Below are 23,808 nucleotides of genomic sequence, written 5' to 3' on the forward strand. Positions count from 1 at the left end.
AATTTATGGACTGATTGGGTTTCAAAAGTCACTCTAAAATTGGTTATTTAAAATCAGGAATGCATTTTCCTATATATCCCAAGTAACAAGTGATCATTAAGTTCCCAGAAAAAAACAAGGTAGGTCTATTTAACTCAAAACTGAGTAGAACTACAGGGCCATGAAGTCAACTCATTATTTCTTCTGACTTTATTTATTTTTATTTTTTTTTTTTGAGATGGAGTCTCGCTCTGTCGCCCAGGCTGGAGTGCAGTGGCGCAATCTCGGCTCACTGCAAGCTCCGCCTCCCGGGTTCATGCCATTCTCCTGCCTCAGCCTCCGAGTAGCTGGGACTATAGGCGCCCGCCACCACGCCCGGCTAATTTTTTGTATTTTTAGTAGAGATGGGGTTTCACCGTGGTCGCGACCTCCTGACCTCGTGATCCGCCCGCCTCGGCCTCCCAAAGTGCTGGGATTACAAGTGCGAGCCACTGTGCCCGGCCCTGACTTTATTTTTTTAATCAGGGGTGGGGTCTTGCTATGGTGGCATGTGCCACCATGCCTAGCTTGATCATTTATTTTTTTAAGTCAATTAAGGGGCCAGGCACAGTGGCTTACACCTGTAATCACAGCACTTTGGGAGGCTGAGGCAGCCCAATCACTAGAGGTCAGGAGTTTGAGAACAGCCTGGCCAACATAGTGAAATCCCGTCTCTACTAAAAATACAAAAATTAGGCAGGCGTGGTTAGCCACTCAGGAGGCTGAGGCAGGAGAATTTGCTTGAACCTGGGAGGCAGAGGTTGCAGTGAACCAAGATCACACCACTACACTCCAGCCTGAGTGACAGAGTGATACTGCGTCTCAAAAAAAAAAAAAAAAAAAAAAAAAATCAGTTAAGCAACATCTGTTTATCATGGAAGTACTGGCAATGATGGCAACTAACATTTTGGTAATTTTCATTCCTGCCTCTTTTTTCCCTATTTAATCACTACATACATCATTCCTGGAAAAACATTAACCAACTTTCATATAAAAGAGGTGAATGTCTTGTGTTCTGATTGAAAGAGAAGCAATTCTGGAGTAAGAAGAAGTTGAATTCCAGCACAGCCATGCATGTGCAACATTCTTAGATGAGTTCATAAAGTCCCTAAGCTTTAGCTTCTCTATAGAAATGGGAAACAGTTACCTATGTGCCAGCTTTACTATGAGAAACCCAAAGATAATACATCTTAAAGTACCCATCCCAGTGCCAGGCACATAGGAAGACCTGAATGAAGACTAGCTGGATCCCACCAGGTCAGATAGAGTGGAGAGGGCTGTGGGTGCCACTATTTGTAAGTTCACACGCCACTCATTAAAAAGAAACAGAACGTGCACCCTCTCCACTTAGGTATGCAGGACCCAATATTCATCCTGGAAATGTACAAATCTAAATGGGATGAAATTCCAAGAACTGACACTAAGAGCACGCATTTTAAAGGTGGGAAAATGCTGACTAAAAAAAAAACAGGGACTCTCAAACACAGAAATCATAAAATATTCTGACTTCATTCCCACAGTGAATAAAAACATTGTGTGCCAGAAATAACAGTATAAAAATACTCTGTTTTTTTCAGCCTGGTATCTTAGATGATTGTTTGGAAGGGCTAATTTTTTCACCCAGAAAAATCTTGACAAAGAATACATTTTCAACTTAAGAAAAATAAAGTTCTATCAGAATCCATCCTCTTTTCCCAGGTTAGCCATAGAGCACACATGAGCTCTTTCACATAACATTTAGTGAGTTCCTAACAGTTGCTGAGGAATGCAGCAGGCACAAATCACTGCTTGGGGCTGCAAGAATTTATAAACAGAGAAGAAAACATAAGCTCCATCCTTGAGAGATGTGCCCCCTAATGAATCCTGATCTGTAGAATGCCCATTTCCCTAAGGTACAAGTTAACATGAAAAGCAAAACTGAACCAGGCACAGTTACTCACACCTGTAATCCCAGAACTTTGGGAGGCCAAGGCAGGAGGATCAGTTGAGCCCAGGAGTTCAAGACCAGCCTGAGCAACCCAGTGAGACCCCATCTCTACAAAACATATTTTAAAAACTAGCCAGGCATGGTGGTGCATACGCCTGTGGTCCCAGCTACTTGGGAGGCCAAGGTGGGAGGATCACTTGAGCCCAGGAGGTTGAGGCTGCAGTGAGCTGTGATCATGCCACTGTACTGCAGCCTGGGCAATACAGCAAGACCTGTCTCTAAAGAAAGAAAAGTAAAATTGGAAGACAGCATAAATTAGAAGAAAAAAGCAGAGTTATGAATACAGGAAAGAAATAAGACATGTCTACTCTAGCCTATTATTCTCACTTTATATACTTTATTGTATAAGTATCTGCATACATTTAATAGCTCACACATATTTGCCACTTTTACAGGTGGATCAGTGTTTTCTTTGCCCCTTTTTAATTTGCATATTTTAAAAACGAGTCAAAACCTGGAACATAGCATTTTCACTTGCTCTTATTTCAAAACCCTCAACTTGTCTGATTTCTGAATTTAATACTTTGTAATATAAGAATTACGACTTCAGAAGGCAGAGCACATTAAAACTATGATCAATAAATTACAGTAATTCTGAAATATTTGTGACAGAGGCTCTCTATATTTCACTGTAAACCTAACCTCTCCTGAATTTTGATATGATCTAGCATAGTAATCCCTGTCTCTCATAATGAGAGAGATAATATAGTACAATCTGTGTTTCTCCTCTCCAGTGTAACTAGTTCACAAAGTTAAACCTCTGCTTGCAAGCTGAGAAAGAGGTTATAAGTATAAATGATAAAATAATTTTAATTTTATTTCAAGAATAAATTACACTGGTAATTTCCAGAAGAATTTTAAGTTCACTTTAGTCATGGAAACGATACAGAAAGTTTGCCAGCACAGGTCATGGACACTTCTTTCCCACCCATACTATACAAATGGCTTTTGATTTTTTTTATTTTTTTTTTAATTTTTCATGTTTTTTAAGACAGAGTCTTGCTCTGTCACCAGGCAGTGGCACCATCTTGGCTCACTGCAACCTCCGCCTCCCGGGTTTAAGCGATTCCCCTGCTTCAACCTCCCGAGTGGCTGGGACTACAGGCACCCGCCACCACGACCAGCTAACTTTTTGTATTTTTTTAGTAGAGACCGGGTTTCACCATGTTGGCTAGGATGGTCTTGATATCCTGACCTCGTGATCTGCCTGCCTCGGCCTCACTTCGGCCTCGGCCTCAAAGTGCTGAGATTACAGGTGTGAGTCACCACGCCCGGCCTGGCTTTTGATTTTAAACATCTTTTAATGAAAGACAATCTAAACCAAGTGATTAGAGAAACCAGATGGGGTAAATTTCGTTACAAAAGGCATAAATATACCTTCATCTCTCGTCCTTTGATATAAATGTGAAAGTTTCTTCTAAAATGCCAAAGGTATAAAATAATGGGAAGTTCAAACTAGTGCATCTACTTCTTCAGAGAAGAAAGCAAAGAAACAAGTTTACTGTTTGTCATACTGCTTCCAAAAAATTCACAGAGAATTACTATATCCAAAAAAAGGAATAATATCTCATTAACAAATACACAGATAACAGACAAAGTAACTTCTCACCTGCATCTAATTTCATGAAATATGTTGGTTTTTCAATGACAATGTCACATTTAGCATCTTCTATAGGTCTGAAGTTGAGCTGAGTATAGCTTTGTAGCTCAGCAAACCTGAAATTATGAATTGGGACATGACTTCAAACTGATTCTCCCAAACTTCCTATTACAACATTGTCACTTAGGATCTGTTCATTAGGCAGATTTTACCTCTAACTGGTAGAGACACTCCTATGGACACCTGTAACTTCTAAAACTTACTGACATTTATATAGGTTGTTATCAATTTTAATGTTAAGACAAGGAACAGGCCGGGTGCGGTGGCTCACACCTGTAATCCCAGCACTTTGGGAGGCAGAGGCAGTCGGATCACGAGGTCAGGAGATCAAGACCATCCTGGCCAACATGGTGAAACCCCATCTCTACTAAAAATACAAAAATTAGCTGGGCGTAGTAGTGCACACCTGTAGTCCCAGCTATACTCAGGAGGCTGAAGCAGGAGAATCGCTTCAACCTGGGAGGCAGAGGTTGCAGTGAGCCGAGATCACGCCACTACGCTCCAGCCTGGGGACAGAGCAAGACTCTGTCTCAAGAAAAAAAATTGACAAGGAACAAAAATGATTTTAAAATTCAGTCTTATGTGCAAGATAGTTAGATTGGGAACTTACCACACAAAGAAGATATTTATATATTGGGTTGGCTAAATAACCTACCAGTAAAATGAGAAGTCTCAAAAGATTTCCTAACGAGGTTCAGTAAGAATAATAAGCCGGAGAAACTCTTGACAGACTTCTTGGATTCTGACAGACAGCATTCCAAGAATCACCCGGTGCCTCAGAAAGACAGCAGAGACAGCTAAGTGTCCCAGAAGAAAGGAAATTTATCTCTTGGAAAACATCTTTGGAAGCCACATAGCACAATTTTCTTCCAAACAAAAGAAGACAACCCCAAGCATCTGACAACTGTGAGATATTTAGAGTCAACACAAAGATTGTCTGTACCTCTTCCTTAAGATCATACCGCATGTAAAACAAATATCAATAGATCCTTTTAATACACAATGCCATATAAGTACCGCGCGCTAACCGATTGTGCCACTGGAGCACCCAATACCTAATGCTAAATGATGAGTTAATGGATGCAGGAAATCAACATGGCACATGGATATATATGTAACAAACCTGCACATTGTGCACATGTACCCTAAAACCTAAAGTATAATAAAAAAAAAAACTATGAGAAAAAAATAAAAAAATAAAATAAAATAAAATAAATAAAATCTTACTTGGAAAAAAATATATATATAAAAAAATAAAAATAAAAAAAAAAAACACAATGCCAAAATAGTGTGGTGGTTTCAAACACAGGTCTACAAACTCTTTAATACCTCTCCCTTCAAGAGAAGAAAGTTAATTCCCTCCCTTTAAGAGTGGGCTGGACTTAGTGACTCACTCCTAACGGGCAGAATACAGCAGAGCTGATGGTAGGTCACTTCTGGGATTAAGCTATAAAGTACTGTGGCTTCCATCTCAGAGCATGCTCTCCCTCAGACCATGTGCTCCTGGGAAAGCCAGCAGCCACGCTGTGGGCAGCAGTAGGGAGAGGCCCGTATGATCAACACTGAAGTCCCGGCCAAGAGGAGCAGAGGCTTACGACAACCTGAGTGAGTTGAGCAGCAGATTCCCCAAGCCCAGGTTGAGTCTAGAGATGGCTACAGCCCTGGACAACTCAGCCAAGCTGCTCCCAAACCCTGACCCTCAGAAGTATTGTGAGATAATAAATGTTTGCATTTTAAGCTGCTAAATTTTAGAGTGATTTGTTACACAACAGTAGCTAATAAATACAAATATGCCCTAGGGTACACTTTGGAATAACCTGTCACACAGCAATAAGTAACTAATACAATTATGCTCTGAGCAACTACCATGTGTAATCAAAGATCAAAAAGTACTAGGAATCAAAAAGCCCACCTGAATATAGAAACTACCTCTTGTAAAAGTCTGCTAAGTGACTCGAGGACTGCATTGCAGACTGCAAAATGCCAGATAAATGCGTGGTAGATTTATTATTCTGAATGATCCACAGCCAGGCAGTGAGGCCTCTTTAAGGAAAAAAAAAAAAAAGGTTTGCTCAGCATGAATTTTTTTTTTTTTTGAGACAGGGTCTTGCTCCGTCACCCAGGCTGGAGGGCAGTGGTGCAATCATAGCTCACTGCAGCCTCGACCTCCTGACCTCAAGCAATCCTCCTGCCTCAGCCTCCCAAGTAGCTAGGATTACAGGGGCATGCCACCTCGCCCAGCTACTTTATTTTTATTTTTTATTTTTATTTTTTAGAGATGAGGTCTCATCATGTTGCTCAGGCTGGTCTTGAACTCCTGGCCTCAAGTAATACTTCTGCCTTGGCCTCCCAAAGTGCTGCGATTATAGGCATGAGCCACCATTCCCGGCCTTGGTATGGACATTTGACCTTACAAATTAACATTACGTAAGTAACCTATGTGACTATACAGGAGTAGCAGGAGAGTTTCTTTGGAATGATGGAACAATTCTGCATCCTGATTGTGGTGGTCCCACTCCCCATCCTCTTCCCCCTCCCTACATACCCACACCTACACACGTGATAAAATTTTAATGAGTTCAGGTAATTGCTAGTGAAACCTGCCAAGTTAATTCTACCGTACCAATGTCAATTTCATAGTTGTGATCATTGTGCCATGGTTATATGAGATATTATCATTAGAGGAAGCTCAGGGAATTAGACAACGTACAAGTTCTCCTTGTAGTATGATATGGTTTGGCTGTGTCTCTGCCCAGATCTCATCTTGAATTGTAGCTCCCATCATGGCAGGGACCCAGTGGGAGGTAACTGAATCATGCGGGTGGGTGTTTCCTGCACTGTTCTCAAGATCTGATGGTTTTATAAAGGGCAGTTCCCTCTGCACACGCTCTCTTGTCTGCTGCCATATAAGACATGCCTTTGTTCCTCCTTTGCCTTCTACCATGATGGTGAAGCCTCCCCAGCCATGTGGAACCATGAGTCCATTAAACCTCTTTCCTTTATAAGTTACTCAGTCTTGGGTATAATATATACTATTTTTAAACTTCTATGAGTCTAAAATTATTTTAAAATGCAAACTTTTTAAATTCAAAAAGCTGGCCAATGATGTTAACAGTCAGAGTAGCATTTACCTTTGGAGAGGGGGATGGGGTAGAGCCTGGGAGGGACACTGAGGTGCTGACAATGTTCTATTTTTGGACCTGGGTAAAAGTTACATGGGTGGGTTCACTTTTTCACAATCCAAACTGTACCTTTTTCTGTATGCTTTTACATATTTTAATATATGTGTATTGTTTTTTAAATGTGTTCCCCAAAACACATTTTTATTTTTTAGATTTGAGGTCTCATCATGTTGCCCAGACTGGCCTTGAACTCCTGGGCTCAAGTAATACTTCTACCTTGGCCTTCCAGAGTGCTGGGATTATAGGCATGAGCCACCATTCCTGGCCTTGGCATGGACGTTTGAACTCAAAAATTAACATTATGTAAGTAACCTATGTGACTTTGTTAAGTGAATAAAACTCGGCAATTGTGAGTTAATAAAAATGGATTTTTGAGCTGATTTTTTTCTTTCATTAGCAAACAGTAAGTACTATATCTACTATTATAAACACATATTTAATTCAGATGCAACTGAGGGATTCACTCAGTTGCTGTCACTTCCCAGAAGCTCATGCCAAATTATGTACAAATGAAGTAACATTTTCCATTTGAGAGTCCCCATTAATATCTGCAAGTGCCATAAATAAAGGCAAATATTTCTGAAACAGATACGTTAAAAATATCTTACCATGATTGCAGAGGGCTTTTGCGCTGACCTTCAGACATCAGTGTACGGATGTCAAGTTTACAGTGCCCTCCAATTTCACCACTCTGGAAAAAGTCCTCCTTAAATCTGGTGTATAACGAAACATTAAGTTGAGTTCAGAAAACTTCTTCATGACCCAAGCACTTGGGTTGTAACTAAAGTGGATTACCAATTTCCAAACTCAATTTTTTAAAAGAATTTAACTATTTATAATAGAAAATTTCAAGTGTATATGAAAGTAACAGAATCATATCAGGACCCTAATGTATCCACAATCCAACTTTGCAATGCGATTAACTCGATTAACTCGTGGCCTGTCTGAGTCATCCATCCCCCACCCATTCCCCAACCCCTCTGCTTTATCATCAAAAACAAATTCAAGATATATCCCTTCAGCGAGGCTTGGTGGCTCACACCTATAATCCCAGCACTTTGGGAGGTTGAGATGAGAGGATCACTTGAACTCAGGAGTTTGAGACCCGCCTGGGAAACACTGGAAGACCCCATCTCCTCAAAAATTAAAAAAGTAGCCAAGCCTGGTGGTGCACTTCTGTATCCCAGCTACTTGAGAGGCTCAAGTGGGAGAATCACTTGGGTCTGGGAGGTCACAGCTGCAGTGAGCCATGATTACACTGCTGCACTCCAGCCTGGGCAACAGAGCAAGACCCTGTCTCAAAAAAAAAAAATCCCTGAATCTGAAAATATTTCAGAATTTATACTAGATGTTAACATTAACCACTTAAGTACCTGTCATGATTTCTCTTGATGTTTCTTAAATCAAGGTAGAGATGGGCTGCTCTGCAGTACTGAAGAAAACGGGAACACACCAGACTTGAGTCACTCTGAAGGTTGGGCAAAAGAAAAGAATGACTCTGAGTATTAACACAGCAAAGACTCATCCTGACTTGCTAGAGATGGTGACAGCATGGATACCCTCATGTTCAAACCACATGACGTGGTAAGGAAAGCTCTCCAAAGACTGCATGTGCTGAAGGATATTTTCTCCTTCCCAGCAGACCCTGGCCAAGCATACTTTTGCCAGTTTCCCACTTTTAAGTTACCACGGAGAACTCCCAAATGATCTGTCAGCTCAAATTTTAAAGCCAAGAGCTGTATACGTGGCTCAGTTCAGTCCCCTTTAAAAGAAAAAAAAAAGCACCCAGAACCAGTACTACTACCCCCACAGCTATATGAAAAAGCAGCTTCCAAAAGCCAAGAGAAATAAGGAAAAATGCACACGCAAGAGACATTAAAAGCAGGGAGGGAAGTTTGCCAGTTTTAATAAGAGGTACTTTCTGCAAACCGTAAAGCTCGTGGGAGCCTCTGTCTCAACAGCAACATGAGGGCAATATTTTCTAAATAATTGAAGAAAGGAGTTGAAGAGTCAGCTACCAGAGCCTGATTCTATTTCAACCAATCTGGGTTATGCTGAGAACTTGAAAAACTTTTATCTGCTCTGGGTTTTATTTATAGATTTAAATGCCATTTTAATTGTTTTTCCCAAAACTCCCAATGAACACAAAGCCTTAATCTTGACCTGCATGGTGTTTTGGAGTCTGTAGTTGGTAAAAGATTGCAACGGACTGAATGTCTGTGTCTCTGCCAAATTCGTATGTTGAAATTCTAACCCCCAATGTGATGATACTGTTTAGAAGCTACCCAGTCTATGGTATTTTGTTATAACAGCCCAAACAACTAAGACAAGGATCATACTCTGTTAGCACAAAGCAAATCAAGGTAAATCTTAGTCAAAAGAACATTCTGCAAGCCACCTTGAAAGAGGAGTGCAAGGTAGCGGTTGTCATTATTCTCTTGCCCTTTCCATGTGAACAGCTAGACTTGAGCCAAATGTGCAAGACAGAACAGAACTCTGTTAAAGACACCCTGCAGCCGTGCAGTTTAATGACATGCCTCACAACCTCAGGCCTCATTCACCTTGCTAGAATGCTCAAAGCTCTATTACGTGACACCCTCCAATAGCTCTATAAAGTATATACTCAGTTTTTGAATGTGAGTAAATTAAAAAATTTTTTTAGTTCTCCAGTGTGGTTGGAGATCAGAGACCCCTGAGATGTCAGAGACTCAGGGTTCAGGATCATTGAACAGTGTACCTTAATCCTAAGTGCTTACAACTTCATCAACCTTTAAAAAATAATGCTGAGCCCTTTGCTGGGAACCAGGCCCTGCTGCACTGAGCATTTTTATCTGCAGAACCTCATTTCTTCCTTACCATATGCTACATAATGGGCATGGCTTTAAGGCAGAGGAAATTGAAACAAGGAAAGCCTAAGTACCTTGTCTAAGACTCAGGATCTGAACTGTAGTTGAGAGCCTGCTCTTGTATTTACTACCCCAAATCACCTCTTGACAACGTGTTTATCTGATGTACTGAGGTACAATATGGTATGGTTGAAAATAAACTGGAAAAAAATCTGCATTTTAATCCAAGAAGTATAATTAATTCTAAAAGGTAGCTGTGCAGTCTTGGAGAAGTTGCTTAACTCCTCTGAAGACCCTGTTTTCCATACTGATAAAGTAGCATCAGTAGTATCTGCTATAACGCTTATGAGCATCAAACCAGGTAACACACAGAAAAGCTTTCTGCAAACTGTAAAGCTCTGGGCAAATATAGAGCAGTATGGTGGTGTTATACCATCTCTCCCAAACTATCTGAGAATGAATTTGTAAAGATGCAATTTATCAATTTCTCTTCTTTAGCACACATTTGGGGGAAAGATTCTAAACCTAAAAATATTTCGACTGTCTTAAAATATGACTATCTGATAAATGTGGGATAAGGAGGACAGGGTTTCCAAAGGAAAGAGAACAACCTATTTGGAGAAGTTACATAAAATTCTACGCCAATAACTAAGTGAGAGTGAGGAATTCCTTTCACAGTGCCGTGCATCTTGTTATTACATTACAATCTAAATGATAAACATTAAAAATCAATAATCAATAAGTAATAAAAATAAAATAGCTTAGTTGGGCACAGTGGCTCACACCTGTAATCCCAGCACTTTGGGAGGCTGAGGTGGGTGGATCCCTTGAGGTCAGGAGTTCGAGATCAGCCTGGCAACATGGCGAAACCCCATCTTTACTAAAAATATAAAAATTAGCCAGGAGGGGTGGCACAAGCCTGTAATCCCAGCTACTCAAGAGGCTGAAGCAGGAGAATTCCTTGAACCCAGGAGGCAGAGGTTGCAGTGAGCCGGGATCGCGCCACTGCACTCCAGCCACGGCAACAGACAGAAACTCCGTCTCAAAAATAAATAAAATTAAAATTAAATAAACAAGCTTATTTAGTAAGGAGCAAAATACCCACCGTTTCCTTAGGCTGACAGAGCACATGCATCTCCTCCAGCCTCTCTCTGGCATATCCAAAGTCAGCTTGTTTCCAAAATATGTCCTCAGCTGACTCAAGAGTGTCCGTCCTATTTGCAAACAAAAATATTCTGTGTTTTTTTTTCTTTTTACTTTTTTTGGACCTTGAATTTTCATTCTAAAGGTTAAAATGCTAGAGGTTCCTTATTACTTTAACTTTGTTACAGTATACTATCACAGTTTTCCCAAAACTACGCCTTACTACATGGAGTTATGAAACCAAGTTATTCACAGAATTATTCCTTTATCATAAAATATGTAATAGACAGGTATGAAGTTATCACCTGAAACTGAAGACAATGGTGCATTCTTAATTACTATATTTTCTTTACCTCATTAACACTGCATGTATTGGAAGTACTAATTATACTTAATTCTCCCAGGAATAATCAAGAGGAACCCATCCATTTATCTTCTTAGTATACACTGGGGGAAAAAATTATCTATGGTCCTGGCTGTTTCTCCCTCTGGCAGAGGAAATGACAGATATTCCTATCCCAGTGTGAAATAGTCAAGTTGAATTCATGACTGTGTAAGCAAATTAATATTTAAATGAATTACTATCTAAAACCAAAAGAATCTAGCTGGAAATTAGGGCATAACATACACTGTATAGAAAGAGGAAGACTTGAAGAGGGTATTCCATACGGAAACTTACCATCCCATGTCGACGTAGCTGCAAACTGGGTAACCAAACCTGAACTCTGGTTTGCAGGATTTCTCATAACCCCAGCAGTACTTTAGCTTTTCTAGGTGTTTCTAGAACATAAAACTTACATTGATTTCCCTTCCTCTGACATTTAGAGAAGACGCTTAGATTTTTCCATTAAGAAAACAAATCATTATATAGCATTCACATTTACATTTATAATATGTATTCTTATAGAATAAATTTAAAACTTACAGTCAATTCTAAAAAGAGCAGTCTCAAGGTTCTTAACAATCCTCCTTACTCATCACCCCCACCATATCGGTCCCCTAACCGAAAGTCTGGGCTTTACCTAGACGCTCAAAGACCACTCGAATTTGAATTTCTTGAAGTAGCTTAAGAAACCATCTTTCTCAGTGAGCAAGCAGATTCTAAAATCAGTCCCTAAAAGACATATAAACTGGAATTTGTACTACCAAAGGAATCACAGCTAAAGTGAATCAATCAGCAACCTCACTCAGCAATCAAGATCAGCAGAGACCCCACAACACATGGACAACTCTGCCACCCTTGGGAACCACCCAGCTGCTGCTGGCCAAGGAGCTCAGAATGCTCTTCTGCAAGGCCCCAGGAGCAATGCTGGTCTGATTCCCAGGTCTGCTTTTCCATATGCTTCCTGTGCCAGCACCATGGGAAAGGAAGTGTCTCACAATGCCCAGCTTTGATCTCTGGGGCCCTCTGACATGTCTTAATGGGCTCCTATTTGAGGCCTTTCCAACTCCTCTAAAACAGAAAGAAAGCCACAGACACAGGCTTAATTATGTGGAGACAGAGGCTGAGGTGCTATTACTGAAATTAAGTGCTAAGCGATCCTCTCATGTGCCGTTTAAGAAGAGGTGTGAAATTCTTTAGTTACTTTAACAAGATGTTCTTTCCTGCATAAAATCTAATTGCTTCTTTAGAGTTTACAAATAGTATTGGCTACTTATTTGTTTTAGAAGTGATTTAGATTTTAAATTTCTCTCTTATGAATGGGACATAATTTTAAGCAGTTTAGTTAGTCACTTAGAAGTATTATATGAAATTGAAACAATGATTAACTTATACAGTGACAACCGAAAATTAGAATTCTGCCTTCAGTTTCAGGTTATAAAGCAGAACCTGTAAGCCAGCTGAAATTGCATCCTCATAAAAATAAGGAGAGAAGAAATAATATCTACCTTATATGGACAAAGAGAGTCTTTCTTACAGACAGTGGCAATATGCCTATTGTTGTGCAAAAAGAAGGGAATGTGCTCCTCTGGCAGGCGGATGCTGGCATAGTCATACAGAGGTTCGCCCGGAGTGCTGTGAATATCAGGAGGAGCTTCATTCTGACCACTCAGTGGGACTTCATGAAGTAAGACTCCAAAGACAAACAACATTAACATAGCAACCTGCAAACCTAGAGATCAAAATGAAGACAACTTTGTTAACAAATTTCCTCTAAAAGTCAAAACAACAACAACAACAAAAACAAAACAAAGGGTCAAGGGCTAAGTATAATTACAAAGCACTTTGCTATCCCACTGAAAATGTTCCTTTATTCAATTTTTTTTGAGCACTTGCTTGGTGCCAGGCACCACGTTAGCAAATGGGTATACAGAGGTGAACAAAACAAGAAAGAGCCTTGCTCTCATGGTGCGTTAAACCTAGTACAACTGTCATAAGCAAGCAATCAAATAAACAACTTCAGCTGATGACTGGGCCTCTGAATCAAACCAACTAGGGGCCAGCAAACTTTTCCTGTAAAGGCGAAGCAGTAAATATTTTTGGCTTTGCCAGACATAAGATCTCTGTGGCAACTACAAAACAATGCCTCTGTCCAGAAAGTAGCCACGGTCTATTATAAAAGAATGGATGAGGCTGTGTTCCAATAAAACTTTTTAACTTACAAAAATTATGGAAGGGCTTGATAGGATCAAGTTTAGTGATACCTGAAATAAAGTAAAGTAATATGACAGACAACACAGCATGGTGAACATTTAAAGGTTAACCACCTGGATTTGAACTGCAAATCTGCAACTTCCCAGCTATAAGACCTTGAACAAGTTACTTAACCTTTCTGCACCTAAGCTTTCCCATCTGTAAAATGGAAATAATAATAAACCTTCATCATAGAGCTGTCGTGAGTTAAATGAGTTAATTATTGGTAAAGTGTTTAGAAAACTATCTGGCACGCACTAAATGCTATGGAAGTGTTTATTAAATAAATGTTTAAAGCCATGTGGGGCAGAGAAGGGGCCTAAATAACATTTAAGCTGAGATCTGAACGATGAGGAGGGGAAAAGTATCCACGAGAGAGTAAAGGGAGTGGGATGGCTCTGAGCAAGTGTGTGTCTGCTGAATAAAAAATTACAATCGCAATCAAGGTGTGAGCACAGACAATGTTCCAGGAGCGCTTCTGTACCCAGGATACAGCAATGAAGGTGCAGTCATGAACCAAACTCATTGCCCTTGTGAAGCTTACATGCTAGTAGGTATAATAATCAGCTATAATAGCTAAGACTTAGAAACTCCAGAAGTGACATTAAGCAGTCTGCCTCAAAGACTGTGCCCTTAAGCTCTCCCGTCATGCCTTTACATTGTGAACAGTGATAATGGTCACAAACCTCACTGCACTTCTAACTCACCCAACAAGTGTTAAATCTCTTGGACCAGATTTCTCCTATATATCCCAGACAATGATCCTGCCATTCTCAGGTCAGTTTAGTGGGATCTTTGTTTTTTTCGTTGTTGTTTTTTTCTTAAGTGCTCTTTCCACTGGATGACAGAGTCTTAATATACATTGGATGTTCATCAGCTAGGACTGCTGTTTCCTGGGTCATACCGGAAAACCCATCTTTCGAAATCAGTCTTCGTTGATTATGGGCTATGAAGATGGAGCCTTTAGAAACAGACTGCAGGCCTGTAATAGTAGCACTTTGGGAGACCGAGACTGGCAGATTGCTTGAGTCCCTGAGTTCGAGACCAGCCTGGGCAATGTGATGAAACCCGGTCTCTGCTAAGAATACAAAAAATCAGCTGTAGTCCCAGCTGAACTGGGAGGATCACTTTAGACTGGGAAGTCAAGGCTGCAGTGAGTCGTGATCTCGCCACTGCACTCCAGCCTGGGAAATGCGAGGGAGACTCTGTCTCAAAAAAAAAAAAAAACAGAAAGAAAAGAAAGAAAAGGAAATTGACTGCTATGTTCCATCAAACCTCAAGTTCCAAGGCCATGGAATTCTAAGTGAACAGCGGGGACACCAAAAAGAAATCCTTTTTCCCCCATTTTTCCCCCCTGGAGTAGTTAAGTATTGTGGTTTTTCACTTTGGCGTCCCTCAAGAGTATGGTGTTATCTGCTGTAAATCTGATCTGAATTATAATAACATTTTCACTTGGAGCTTTTATCCAAGAATGAGTTGACAACAGTTTTATAAAAATTTAAAAACACGTATTAATAGAAACAATGACTCTACCTGTAATAAAAATATATACCTCTTCAATCTTCAGAACCACTCAGAAGCTTCTGTGATGTTTCCGGTCTCTCAAACCTGTCAGAAATGAAACATATTACCTTAAAAGGATGCCAAAGTAAACCTGATCATTCAGGTGATGTTGTGAATTAAAGGAAATATTAAGAAAGAAAATAATGTGACGGGATAACCCTCAGCCAGAAGGCCTGGCCGGTGGTGCGCTTTCTTTTCCTTAATGAATACCACACTGCTATATGCGAGTTCACGGGCACCAACCCAACACAGCAACTGGGACCAGATTTCAATGGGGAACAGGAGGAGGTGGCCCACTTTCTACAGGCATCCACTGGAACTGACCAACAGGATACTTAGTGGATCAAACATTCCCAGAAGCAAACAACTTTCCCATTCTCACAGCAGTAATCCCGCTGGCTGAATCATAGGGCTACCCACCTAGAGTGGCGAGCCTGAGGGTTCCCAGGCCTTCCTATTTTTTGACTTGTCCTTCCTGGTAATAAAGTCATTGTTATGACCAAGCCCTGACCTTTGGTTATCCAAGTCCATTGTCCTCCAGTGAGCTCTGGCCATCACTAAACTCACCGATCAGTGGAGAAGTAACGCTTAGGCAAGGGAAAACATCTAAAGACGCAGATCAGAAAGCTGGCGTCTGGCGAGGGCACGTACCCACTTGCATAACGCGGCTGGGGGTGGCTGCTGGGCCTGGCACAAAGCCTTCCTGGTGTCCGTCCTCCTGCAAGGCCCGCGGGGATGGGTGGCTGCACTCCTCCAGCACAGGGACGCTTTAGTGGCCAGGTTACTTTTCCTTCAGCTCAAAGCAGCTGGACTCACTCCACTCCAGAAACCCTTGATTCGATTTCCACAGGCCTAATGAGGAAGGAAAAAAGGGAAACATCTGAAAGATGATGGATAGGAGGCAAAACCTGGGGTTGATACAGCGGGCGAAATGGGGCAATGTCGCAGAGCGAGAGAGCTTGGAAAAGTTTAAAGAAGACAGTGGGCAAATGGAAAGTTCAACACGTGAGTCTCCGAATGACTCCTCAACGGCTGGCCCCTACTTGTACCAAAAAGTCTCTCGGCGCGTGCCAGGCAGGGCTCAGGAAGTGCTCGGCTGCCCGAGAGCCCAGCTGTCCGCATGAACGTCAGTCCCGGCCCAGGGCTGAGGGGTCACTGGCGAGCGCCCCGCCGCGGCTGAGACGCCGCGCTGGGGTTCTGGACCTGGGGCGCCGCCAGGGACTGCTTCGGGGGCGGAGATCTCCCGGGGCCGCCCGCCACCGTGCACCGCGGCGCCCCGGGTCCCCAGCGCGCCTGGGAGGGGCCCCGGGGAGCGGCTCCGCCCCGGCAGGAATCTTGGTCAACGCGGCTAGGGCCCGGGGCCAGCCTGCGCTCCGGGCGCTGGGAAGGGGCCGGGGAGGACCAGGATCGGCTTCCGACGCCCGCCTCCCGGCCCGCAGGGAATGGGAAGGCGCGGGCGGAGTGCGTGCGTAGGCTATACCCCTCCTGGAAGCCGCGCCGGGAGCGGACGCCACCCGGGGCAAGAGCGGCGCAGAGCGCGGCCGCGGCGGGAAGGAGAGCGGGGGAAGGCTCCGCAGATTGCGGGGGAGTCCCACCTGGAGCCGGGGCAGCGGTGATTACCGAGGAGGAGGCGGAGGAGACGGCGGCTGTTCCAGGGCAGGGAGTCGTCATAACCGGCTACTGCCGCTCACCGGAAACCTCGGGCGCGGGAGCTGGGCCAGGGGGCGCCAAGGAGCAGCTGGGACACCTTGGCCAGCCGGCGCGGTGGGCGGGCTTGGGCCCCGCAGAGGCAGGACCGGGACTACACCCGGGAGGGCCAGGGCGCCGGGCCCCACACGCGGAGAGGCTTCAGCCCTGCGAGTGGCCTCGACCCGGCGAGCGCGGCAGGGAGGAGCTCAGAGTGGGGGAACCATCTACCCTTCCTGGCGCTCTCCCGCGAAGGTTCGCGCAAGTCAGCCAGCTCCCTCACCAGGGCCGGAAAGACAGACGGCACGTGCCGGAGCCGGACGCCCACCCCCGTCGCAGCAGCCCGCGCCTCCTTGAGCGACAGCGTTAAAGCGCTCAGAGGATATTAGGACGGAGTGGGTAGAAAACCTGACTCTTCGTGTCTTCTGCGTTGCACTGAGGCGGATTTTTACTTTTGTCTTATTTCAGGCAGAAGTTGCCGCCCTAACTTCCAAATTTAGGGACTGAACATCGTTCACCGAATACACTTTGTGATGGTGAGGATACTTTGGAGTCCACACACATTTTAAAAGCGAGATCGTTTTACCTATCTGTAAACTCATCAAGTTCAAATGCTACTCTGTGGAGTTTAATTTTTATGGTTTTGTTAATTTACTTTATTACTGCTTATAATTATTTGAACTCCCATCCCCCATTGTCTTTTCCTCTAAGCTCCCCCAGGCCTAGTATTCCATCTACAGCACAGTAGAGTTGATCATTAAATAGTGACTACAGTTGAACTGATTATATGAAGGTGATGCTGAGAGGCGACAGCATGCTGGCAGTCCTCACAGCCCTCGCTCGCTCTGGGCGCCTCCTCTGCCTGGGCTCCCACTTTGGCGGCACTTGAGGAGCCCTTCAGCCCACCATTGCACTGTGGGAGCCCCTTTCTGGGCTGGCCAAGGCGGGAGTCAGCTCCCTCAGCTTGCAGGGAGGTGTGGAGGGAGAGGCAAGAGCGGGAACCGGGGCTGCGTGCGGCGTTTGCGGGCCAGCTGGCGTTCCAGGTGCGCGTGGGCTTGGCGGGCCCCGCACTCAGAGCAGCCGGCCGGCCCTGCCAGCCCCAGGCAATGAGGGGCATAGCACCCGGGCCAGCAGCTGCGGAGGGTGTACTTGGTCTCCCAGCAGTGCCAGCCCACCTGCGCTGCGCTTGATTTCTTGCCAGGCCTTAGCTGCCTTCCCGCGGGGCAGGCCTCGGGCCTGCAACCCGCCATGCCTGAGCCTCCCCCACCTCCGTGGGCTCCTGTGTAGCCCGAGTCTCCCTGACGAACGCCACCCCCTGCTCCACGGCGCCCAGTCCCATCGACCACCCAAGGGCTGAGGAGTGTGGGCACAAGGTGCGGGACTGGCAGGCAGCTCCACCTGCAGCCCTGGTTTAGGATCCACTGGGAGAAGCCAGCTGGGCTCCTGAGTCTGATGGAGATGTGGAGAACCTTTATGTCTAGCTCAGGGATTGTAAATACACCAATCGGCACTCTGTATCTAGCTCAAGGTTTGTAAACACACCAATCAGCACCCTGTGTCTAGCTCAGGGTTTGTGAATGCACCAGTCGACACTCTGTATCTACCTGCTCTGGTGGGGCCTTGGAGAACCTTTGTGTCAATACTCTGTATCTAACTGATCTGATGGGGACGTGGAGAACCTTTATGTCTAGCTCAGGGAGGGTAAACGCACCAATCAGCACCCTGTCAAAACAGACCACAGGGCTCTACCAATCAGCAGGATGTGGGTAGGGCCAGATAAGAATAAAAGCAGGCTGCCCGAGCCAGCAGTGGCAACCCGCTGGTCCCCTTCCACGCTGTGGAAGCTTTGTTCTTTTGCTCTTTGCAATAAATCTTGCTACTGCTCACTCTTTGGGTCCACACTGCTTTTATGAGCTGTAACACTCACCACGAAGGTGTGCAGCTTCACTCCTGAAGCCAGCGAGCCCACGAGCCCACCGGGAGGAACGAACAACTCCAGACATGCCACCTTAAGAGCTGTAACACTCACCGCGAGGGTCTGTGGCTTCATTCTTGAAGTCAGTGAGACCAAGAACCCACCAATTCCGGACACAATGCCTTCAAAATAAACATGCTCAAATGCATCAAGTCTAGAAGTTAAATAATATCATCATAAGGAAACAAGTTTGTTTCCAAAGGCTTACATGCTTTTTATGTAATTTTTAAAATCAATGTTGTTTAAGAATTGTTACAAGTTCTATTAGTGACCTGCTAAATTAGGAATCTTCTCTGGAATTTTTTTCAGATAACAGCAACAACATATGTGGTGTTTTAACATGTCCCAAACATTGTTCTAAAGCACTTTACAGTATTAATTTATGTATTCTTTTTATTAAAAAGATTTTGCCTCTAAGGGAACTGTCAGATGCATGTGAACCAGAGCAACTCCATCTTAAATGGGAGCTAGTAAAATGAGGCTGAAACCTACTGTGCTGCGTTCCCAGACGGTTAAGGCATTCTAAGTCACAGGATGAGATAGGAGGTCGGCACAAGATACAGGTCATAAAGACCTTGTTGATAAAACAGCCTGCAGTAGATAAGCCGGCTAAATCCCACCAAAACCAAGATGGCCATGAAAGAGATCTCTGTTAGTCCTTACTACTCCCATCAGCGCCATGACAGTTTAGGAATGCCATGGCAATGTCAGGAAGTTACCCTATATGGTCTTAAAAGGGGAGGCATGAATAATCCACCCGTTGAGCATATCAAGAAATAACCATAAAAATGGGCAACCAGCAGCCCTCAGGGCTGCTTTGTCTATGGAGTAGCCATTCTTTTATTCCTTTACTTTCTTTTTTTTCCCCTTTACTTTCTTAATAAACTTGCTTTCACTTTGCCCTGAATTCTTTCTTGCTCAAGATCGGAGAACCCTCTCTTGGGGTCTGGATTGGGACCCCTTTCCTACAACAGAATTACTGCTCTATTATTTTATACTTTGCATACTTCACCATCCCACACTAATGACCGTAATTTTTTAAAATGCTTCCTCAAGCCAGGCACTGTGGCTCACGCCAGTAGTCCCAGCTACTCAGGAGGATCGCTTGAGCCCAGTGAGGTTGAGGCTGCAGTGAGCCATGATTGAGACACTGCACTCCAGCCTGGGCCACAGTGAGACCCTGTCTCATAAAAAAAATAAAAATAAAATTAAAAAAAAAGGCTTCCTCAGTCTACTTGCTGCCATCCGATTTTTGTCACATACGAAAAGGTTCAAATCAGTATGACATGCGCATGGTACTATTTTATTATTTTTTTTTGTAGAACCAGGTTCTTGCTACGTTCCCAGCACTTGTTTCCAACTCCTGGCCTCAAGTGATCTTCCAGCCTCGGCCTCGTAAAGTGCTGGGATTACAGGTGTGAGCCACCACGCCTGGCTATGTGGTGCTATTTTAAACAGCTACATATTGAGTGGTCATTCAGACTTACAGGAAACCAGATATGATAAACTTGAACATGAGATTGAGTCTCTCTTACTGCAACAGCCATTCTCAAATAGAATTTCTCTCCAAAATATCAATGTTGGAACTTAAATTTTCTTTGAGTTGACGTAAAACTCAAATGTCTACCGATAGAAGGCTGGTTGAATAAACTATGGTTTATCCATACAACGTAAAACTATGCATGCATAAAAAGGAATTGAGAAATATCTCTGCACACTACAGGATATTGAGTGGGAAAAGGATATGTAATATGTAAATACCATTTTTCTAAGAGGAATATGTATGTATACATGTGTATACACACATATATTTACTAATTATTATTTTACAAGTAGATTAATATTTAAAATGACTATATGGGCAAGGAGGGAAGAGGAGGGGTATAAGGAACAAAGAAGACATGACTTTGTTTTTTGGTTTTTGTTTATTTGTGTATGTGTGTGTGTGTGTGAGTGACAGAGTCTCACTCTTTTGCCCAGGCTGGAGTACAATGGTGCAATCTTGGCTCACTGCAACCTCCATCTCCTGGGTTCAAGCAATTCTTCTGCCTCAGACTCCTGAGTAACTGCGATTACAGGCATGCACCACCACGCCTGACAAATATTTGTATTTTTAGTAGAGACGGGGTTTCACCGTATTGGCCAGGCTGGTCTCGAACTCCTGACCTCAAGTGATCCACCCACCTCAGCTTCCCAAACTGCTTGGATTACAGGCGTGAGCCATCACGCCCGGCATGAAGACATGACTTTGGAGTCATGTAAATATGTTACATTATAAAGCAAAATTCTGTTTTTAAAAAGCAATCCTTGAAAGTAAAATGAAATAAATGAACCTAAATGTTTTCCAATTGTGGCATATCACCCAGAGGAGCTATCCCAAGTGACTTTAAAACTTAATTTGTATATACTTAGTGGAATGTATTCTCAGGACTAAAGTACAAAAAAACTCTTGTAGACTGCATTCCGTAACCAAATTGTTGGTGGCAATATTAGTATTGTGGGATACACCAAGTTGAAGTAATTATGATGGATGGTACCTTTGAAGCTGAAATTTTTGACATGAGATAGAAATATGAAAGCTTAATCAGGCTATATAAACATCCTGTAGTTCTGAATTTCAATTGGAGGCCTCAGTATGATTAACAGTATGGTTAATCTAAAAACACATCTCTCCTACGTGCTCCATTGAAAACGCCTAGAGACAAGCTACCCAGTAGGAAGAAGCACCCCCTTGCGCTCACACTGTGATCTCTACAAACTATTTCCCATTAAAAGAAACACAGACTCCATAGAACAATGGATGATCTTGGGTCTGGAGCAGGAAATGTACAAGATAAGCCTGCAACATCTTACATCAGGAAGCAGCAAAGCAATCAAAAGGCTATTAGGGTAATATCAAAAGGACTCAGGAACCACCTTGAAAACTTCCTACTGGCCAAAGATAGGATGATTTAAAACATAAATAAAGGTAACTGTAATTGGATGAAGGACAGATACAACCAATCAACCAAACATGCAAGCCAAAAAGGTATCACTGTTCATTTTTAATGACAGAAGGAAACCAACTCTTATTCTGAAAACTGGTAAACAAAGGGAAAGAATCAGGAATATTTATACTGTCTTTCCTATATGAATTATGATGCAAGTAACAAAATAACTGAAGTTTTTTATGGAAACATTCCAACTACTAAATGAAAAAGAAATGACAATATCACTCCACAAGCTCTGTGAACTAACAGATTTAAGAAGTGATCATCAATGACTTCTTTATCACAACTGAGAAACCATCAGGAATTATCTGTCTCCTGCTAGAAGAATACACTTCCACCTAACGAAGTATTTTTGTTGAAAAATAATTGCCTTTAGATTTAAACACAGGAGGCAGAACACACTAACAAAAGGTAAGAAATCAACATCCAGATGGAGGGAAACTCTGTAGGACAAATGACCTAGTTTTTTCTACAAATAAGAAACTTCATCGAAATTGCAAGAATTAAGAAAAAGACAGAGATGGAAGAATGCATGGCTTAAAAAATTTGAGACAAATCCAACAAATTACAATGAGTAAATTGCTAACAATATCAGCAGAATATAGTATAGCTGGTTGTCTGATATATCTAACTGTTAGACCATAATTAAAAGGTGTTGACATTTTCAATGAATAAATTTTTGCTGTAACTGATCTATATGCTTATGATTTTACAGAAAAGCAGTAGGAAAAGTAGCACCATATAATTAGTGATTGAAATCATAGACTCTGGAGCCAAACTTCACAAATTAGAATCCCAGCTTTGCCACTTACTTGCCATATGACCTTGAGCAATTTACTTAATCTTTATTTTTAAAAATGGGGGTGATAATGGCAACCACTTTAAATGGTTGAGTTGAAGAAAGTGTGGGTACACACTTCCTTTTCCAAAATCCTTGGGTCCCTGTGTGTGCCTGAACTTTAAAAAACAGAATATATATGCCCATCGTTTGATACCCCCATTGAGTCCTGGGTGAGTACCCCATAATCTCACACAATATTTCTGCAGCAAAATGTATGAGTATTCACACCAAATGAGTTAAAGACTATACATAGCCGTTTGTCAGTGCCGTGCAGCAGGCTTTACCACCAAAGTAGATTTAACAGCAAATGTATTAAAATATATATGGTTTTTAGAACTTTGTGGATTTCAGAACAATGATTATGGGATTATAATCCTACATAAGTGAATTCCTTACACAGTGCTTGCAACAAAATAAGACTATGTTTCCCAAAAAAAGAAAAAAGAAGAAAAGACTATATTTCCTATTACCAACCTGACCACAGATTTTTGAACAATATATATTTTTTAAAAATTAAGATTGTAATTTAAAAGAGACAAATCAGCATGGCATTTTATAAAAATGGAAGGAATACCTCTATCTACCATGCTGTGCCCATACCTGTAAAAACAAGAAGAATGTTTAATATTAAATAAACAGAAAAACCTGCCATTACCTTCTTAATATTATTTGCGATTCTAAATATTAAATTTAGCCTACTTGGGAGTAGGGCAGTGTGGGGAATTCCAGACAGTTCTAAGAGTAAATTCTCTTTACCATATTTGTGAATTACTGAAGCATTTTGAGTTTTGTTTTTGTTTTGAGAAAAGGTATTTAAGTACTAAGAAGAAATACATTTCATTTCCAGTCTACCTTACAAAAAGATCTTAAATTGCTAAAAGGTAAAATGCATATGTATAAAGGCAACAGATTAAAAGTACTTTAAAGGTTACAGAGCTTAATCCAAGCAATATGAACTCACAAATAGAGGATAACTTATTTTAACTGTTATTACTTGAATACAGAAACGTAAGAAGACTTTTAGAAGAATGTCTTGATACTGCCTAAGATTAAAAGCTGACACAAAGTATCCTTACAGTAGTTACCAGCTAGTTATAAGTAAATTCTTAGAACTGTGTTTTCCGAAAACATATCTTCATTAGAAAAACTACACTTTGGGCGGGGTGCAGTGGCTCATGCCTATAATCCCAGCACTTTGGGAGGCCAAGGTGGGCAGATCACTTGAGGTCAGGAGTTCGAAACCAGCCTGGCCAACAAGGTGAAACCCATCTCTACTAAAAAT

The 23,808-nt window shown here is 42.4% G+C and overlaps 1 protein-coding gene across 2 annotated transcripts in view; it reads right to left on the minus strand.

Annotated features, from left to right (window-relative positions):
- The window catches only part of EOGT (EGF domain specific O-linked N-acetylglucosamine transferase), a 37,901-nt gene extending 21,175 nt beyond the window's left edge, over positions 1-16,726 (minus strand). Inside the window, exons 1-9 of one of the 2 annotated variants that reach the window (XM_032149470.2) lie at positions 16,630-16,726; positions 15,686-15,886; positions 15,024-15,079; positions 12,727-12,950; positions 11,516-11,616; positions 10,799-10,907; positions 8,221-8,315; positions 7,456-7,560; positions 3,615-3,721 (exon numbers count right to left, since the gene is read on the minus strand). In XM_032149470.2, the coding sequence (XP_032005361.1) occupies positions 3,615-3,721; positions 7,456-7,560; positions 8,221-8,315; positions 10,799-10,907; positions 11,516-11,616; positions 12,727-12,936 (727 nt within the window). In that variant the 5' untranslated portion in view covers positions 12,937-12,950; positions 15,024-15,079; positions 15,686-15,886; positions 16,630-16,726. Of the gene's footprint in view, positions 1-3,614; positions 3,722-7,455; positions 7,561-8,220; positions 8,316-10,798; positions 10,908-11,515; positions 11,617-12,726; positions 12,951-15,004; positions 15,080-15,685; positions 15,887-16,629 lie in introns of both variants that reach the window. The other variant, XM_058437148.1, reaches the window with a different exon arrangement.
- Positions 16,727-23,808: the final 7,082 nt, after the last annotated feature.

Source organism: Hylobates moloch, unplaced genomic scaffold (assembly GCF_009828535.3).
Source record: "Hylobates moloch isolate HMO894 unplaced genomic scaffold, HMol_V3 SCAFFOLD_4, whole genome shotgun sequence".
Lineage (NCBI taxonomy): Eukaryota > Metazoa > Chordata > Mammalia > Primates > Hylobatidae > Hylobates > Hylobates moloch.